This window comes from Astatotilapia calliptera, chromosome 16 (assembly GCF_964374335.1).
Source record: "Astatotilapia calliptera chromosome 16, fAstCal68.1, whole genome shotgun sequence".
NCBI classification, from domain to species: Eukaryota; Metazoa; Chordata; class Actinopteri; order Cichliformes; family Cichlidae; genus Astatotilapia; species Astatotilapia calliptera.
Window position 1 is genome coordinate 7,494,399 of NC_137437.1, and position 5,075 is coordinate 7,499,473.

At 35.5% G+C, this 5,075-nt stretch overlaps 1 protein-coding gene across 1 annotated transcript; it reads left to right on the forward strand.

Moving 5' to 3' along the window:
* The first annotated feature begins 3,022 nt into the window (after positions 1 to 3,022).
* LOC113008108 (olfactory receptor 51E1-like) lies at positions 3,023 to 4,006 on the forward strand. The gene has a single exon (XM_026145268.1). It carries the CDS (start codon positions 3,023 to 3,025, stop codon positions 4,004 to 4,006), a length of 984 nt encoding a protein of 327 aa, XP_026001053.1.
* Positions 4,007 to 5,075: the final 1,069 nt, after the last annotated feature.

A 5,075-nucleotide genomic window follows, 5' to 3' on the forward strand; every position in this document is an offset into this window, starting at 1 on the left:
TGCTAGCAAGAATTCTGTGCCTTTCTCTTCTCTGAGTCTTTACTGAAGAAGTGTTTTAGAATATTTTCCCTAACAGTACACACTGATATCCTCCCTTCATTGTAGATAGGATCAAGAACAAAGCGTTTTCAATGGAAGAAACATTCAGTCAGAAATAGGTCACCACACCCATCAACAGATCTTTTTTTTCTGGGACCTTGTCAAAGCTATCACACCCCCCACTGCTGTACAGATACAATATTATCTGTATGGCTGTCATACAGGCCTCATAAGTCAACATGGAGGCTTGTTTGTAACATATACAATCTCTTCTGTACCATGTTTGAACAGGACATTTTTTACCCCAAAAGTCCAGTGTGATTACTGCTTTCCATACTCAACTATGGTAAATGGAAGCTATTCAATTTTATATAGCGCTTTTCTAGGTAACCATGCAGAAGTTTACATTTAAACTACTTTTTTTTTTACCTCACCTGCATGACTACCTTAGAATCACCATGCATGACTTTAGGCCTGTGATATGAAAGAGTACCCCAAGAAGACACATACTGTACAGGCACAGAAAGAACATGCGTGCACTCTACACAAAACAAAGAAATATCTTACTGTGAGGCAAAAGTGCTAAACAAACAGTACACCACCAAGCAGCCCATTAAGAATACAGTGCCCTGCATATTTGAAAAACTGAGCTTCACAGCAATTTCACTGAACTCAGAACAATATACTTCTGATGTGACTATGCCGACTATCAGAATCAGAATCAGAATACTTTATTGATGCGTAGGGGAAATTATGTTGGTTACAGTGCTCCAGTACAAACAGTAACAAAAAAAGACAATACAAGAAGTAAGAAATAGCACAATATATACAATATATATATACATATAAGTCACTTACTAATAAATATCTGAATAAGAAAAAAGAGCATGTGCAAAAAGCGTGTAGCTATTGGCGTATACAGTATTTTAGGATGAGTTGTACAGGGAGATTGCTACAGGCAGAAATGATTTCCTGTGTCATTCAGAGGTGCTTTTTGGTAATCTCAGACTATGATCAATCTTAAATTTAATAGCATCCTCAATGACAGCCGCCTTTGTGCAGCACAACTGAAAGTCACTGCCTTAAATAATCAACTTATATAACAGACAGTTAACTTATTCATTACTAAAGCCACTGAAAATAATCTCCAGAGTTGATCAAATCAGACTTTTATCTGCTTTTCAACAGTGCACTCTTGAAAAAATAAAGTGTTAGATTGTAATGAGGTACGAAAGATTAAAAGCGAGCCAGCCAACTGTGATAACAAAACTTACAGCACTTCTATGTTGCTGGTAATTTTTCTTGAAGTGAAATAGCCTATATCGTTAATTTTGTGAATTATCTCAGTTTTATTTATGAGATCTGAGAATAGATGAATAGAGAATCGATGTTCTCCTGGTTTAATAAATAACTCTTTCCACAACATTAGCGTGTAACCAACACTCCAGCCCACCATGTCCATTTCCTGCTTTGGATAAACAAAGCGTGCAATGAGCACGCATGCAGAAGTTGCAATACCACCATGGTGAGATAATATATACATAATTAAATCCATAAAGTCACTACTCAAAAATGAAGGTGTAAAATACATTCCAGGGTCCTTCTATGGCAGAAGCATTTAAGCAAGATGGCTCATATGTATTTGCATGTAAATGTGTTAGTGATGTCTGTTTAAACATGTTCCTTTGATTATTTTCATGTTGGCTTGAAATAAAAAATCTCCCCCTGCTGTTACTGCAGCTTAGTGCAACTTAATGCAACTTGTGTGTCCATGTCATGCTTTGGGGAGGCAAAGCGTAAAAAATTGGAAGCCATGGGCAGTAGTTGGATTGAGTAGGTGGAAGTAAAGGAGAAAGAATATGGAAAAGCAAGTTTTCACATTTCTCTGCAGAGAAACCGAGTAGACCATTATTGCTGTGATAGGAATTATGAGGACAACTAGTATCAGTAAGTAGTATTTTTTTTTATCCCAAGTGGGACTATAAAACTTCACATCCACCTTCCATCCTGTTACTCCAACCATCAGATTTTTAGCTGCACATGGAAACAATCTACAAACAAAAGTAAATCAAAAACTGACTTTCATTTTCAGCTCTCAAAATCACTGACAAATGAAACTACTGGTAACAGCAGATCTTGTTCATCAAGTTTTCATTAAGCCACTAAATACCACTGTTATAGAGTGAAAGCTACAATTATCTAAATAAAAAAGAAATGAACCAGATTTAGAGCATTGGTAGACTAACAGAAAAACTGAGTACACTGAGTGTATCAACTATTTGACTGATTGTTAACTTCAGCCTTTCCAGCAAAGCTGAGTTATGCACCCCCTTTTTCAACTTATTAAATTACAGCTAGACACCAAGACTGTTGTCTGCCACATCCTGCAGTCACAAAGGATCTCCATGAAGTCATTATGCAGAGTTTGTTGGTTGTGCAGCTGACGGTACTATTTCAGTCATAACCAAAATATTGATTTAAATGTAACATATATAGCAACATATCAAAAATTGAATTGGAGGAAGAAAATTTTCAAGACAACATTTGCACAAACATTAATAAGGCCTACAGGTCAGGGCCTCTAGGGCTTGGAGGAACTGGTCACATTGCAGTCACTCTCTTGACGTAATGAGATCCACAGAGAGAGAGAAAAATGATTCATAAGGTCCTTCCACTAACTTCCACTACATTTCACTGTCATGTTTTCACATGTCAAGATGACGGTGGATCATTGAAGACACACCTGGTGTCTTGTGTTTCTATGAAATTCTGATCTCATCTTGTTCTTTCTGCCTGTAATATAGTCTGACTGATGTACTAATGTTAGACATTTGGTTTTATTAGTCAATGATGAACTGAATTTAACAAATATAACACTTGATGGTTATGCAAAAGGGTAAACAAGTGGTACAAAATTTCTTTCACTGTATTGTGTGTGTTGCTTACATTTAGATTTCAGTCTGCTTACAAACCATTTAACTTCATGGCAATTGATAATGAATTTAATGTGACATATATAACTTTTGGTGGGCACATTGAATTGGAAAAATACAAATTTCTGTATTTTGCTATCATGTTTACTGCTTATATTCTAATACTCTGCAGTAATTCAACCATAGTTTGCCTCATCAGGATTAAGAAAAGCCTCCATGAGCCTATGTATATTTTCATTGCAGCTTTGTTGTTCAACTCTGTTATGTTCAGTACAAATATCTACCCCAAACTTTTGATGGACTTTTTATCTGAGAAGCAGATTACAACTCATTCACAGTGCAGTTTTCAAGGATTTATTTATTACTCTTTAACTGGTTCAGAGTTCTTTCTCTTGGCATCCATGGCTTATGACAGGTATGTGTCCATATCTAAACCTTTGCAATATCATACTATTATGAGAAAAACAACAGTCACAGTTTTGCTGGTTTTAACTTGGCTTCTGCCTGCTTGTCAGCTTGTGCCATCAGCTGTAATTATAAACACTTCACAAATCTGCAGTTTCACTTTAAATGGAATTTTTTGTAACAATGCAATTTCCAAGCTTTACTGTGCAACCCCGAAAATATCATATTTAATATATGGTGTTTTTATACTACTTAACACTGTATTTCTTCCTTTGCTTTTCATACTTTTTACTTACACAAAAATATTTATAATATGCTATCGAAGCTGCAGAGAGGTCAGGAAAAAAGCTGCACAGACCTGTTTACCTCACCTGCTCGTTTTGATCAGCTTCTCATGTTTGTGTTCATATGATATAATTATAACTCGAGTGGAAATTAATTTATCCCAAACTGCACGTTTCATAATGACTTTACAAGTGGTTTTGTATCATCCTCTCTTTAATCCAATTGTATATGGACTGAAAATGAAAGAAATCTCTCAACACCTCAGGAGGTTGTTTTGTCAGAGCAAATTTAAATTATCTGTCAGAGCTGATGCTGGAAGTGCAATAATTTCCTTTGCAATCTAAGTTTAAAGATCTGACTTCTCTTCAGTGCAGTTTTTTGTTTTTACAGGTGATATACATTACACCTGTTGTTGTTTTTATTATTATCATTATTGTTTATATAAATATTACACTATAATATTATACTGTAGAGTACTGATGTACCTTTATTAATTTGCATTGCATTTATATATGTCTGTATTCTTTTATATACTTGTGTGTCTACTGTATACTGTACAAAGAGAGGGTTATAGTTAGTATACCAATAGTACATAATACTTAAACTGATTAACCTACTTATCCTGCTTGCTGAACATATGATATGCATTAAAATAATGCAATAGCTTTACCCTTTTCACAACAATAGCTATTCCTAGCAGCTGTGATCATATTTAGTTTCTGATTTTGTTCTTTTTCAGTAATTTCTAGATACACAGATGATATCTAAAATATGATATTATATATGATTATAATATACTATAAACAGACACTATCTCTGTTGTCATGATTTTATAGGTTATTCACTTAAATTTTTTCTGCACCCTGTGTAGTCTTTCGTACCATCAAATCTTATTGGCACTGACCATTTTTAATGTCTGTCACCATCAGAGATGGGCAGTAACGCATTACTGTAATCTGGTTACTTTTTTCAAGTAACAAGTAAAGTAAGATATTACTATTGCAAAAACGGTTTTAGTAACGCTGTGTTACTAAAACTGTGATTTTTGTGCGAGAATGTCTCATGACAGTGACATAAGCGAGTGCGACATTCGTGACAACAGCTGTGTGCAGATCAACAATGGATCATATATCGAGTGCGGGAGAGAGTATGAGCGTGGAGCGTTTAAAGCGTGGAAGTACTGACCTTACTTTGAGTTTGATTCCATAAAAAGTGACAAAAACATTAGTGTCCATTGTGCGTGAGAAGAAAACTTCTCTTTACAGCGAAAAAAACTCCTAAACTTCCAAGCAAGCACCGAGTGTGCTACGACGTAATGGGAAATTCACAGTAATTCAGTTGAAGAATCACTTGCGGATTCTTCAACTGACCGCCGCGGCACACCTGCACCAGGGTAAACCTCCGCCTACCCTA

Coding starts and splice junctions, on each gene's coding strand:
- LOC113008108 (XM_026145268.1), top strand. CDS start 3,023: ATGGCAATTGATAATGAATTTAATGTGACATATATAACTTTTGGTGGG.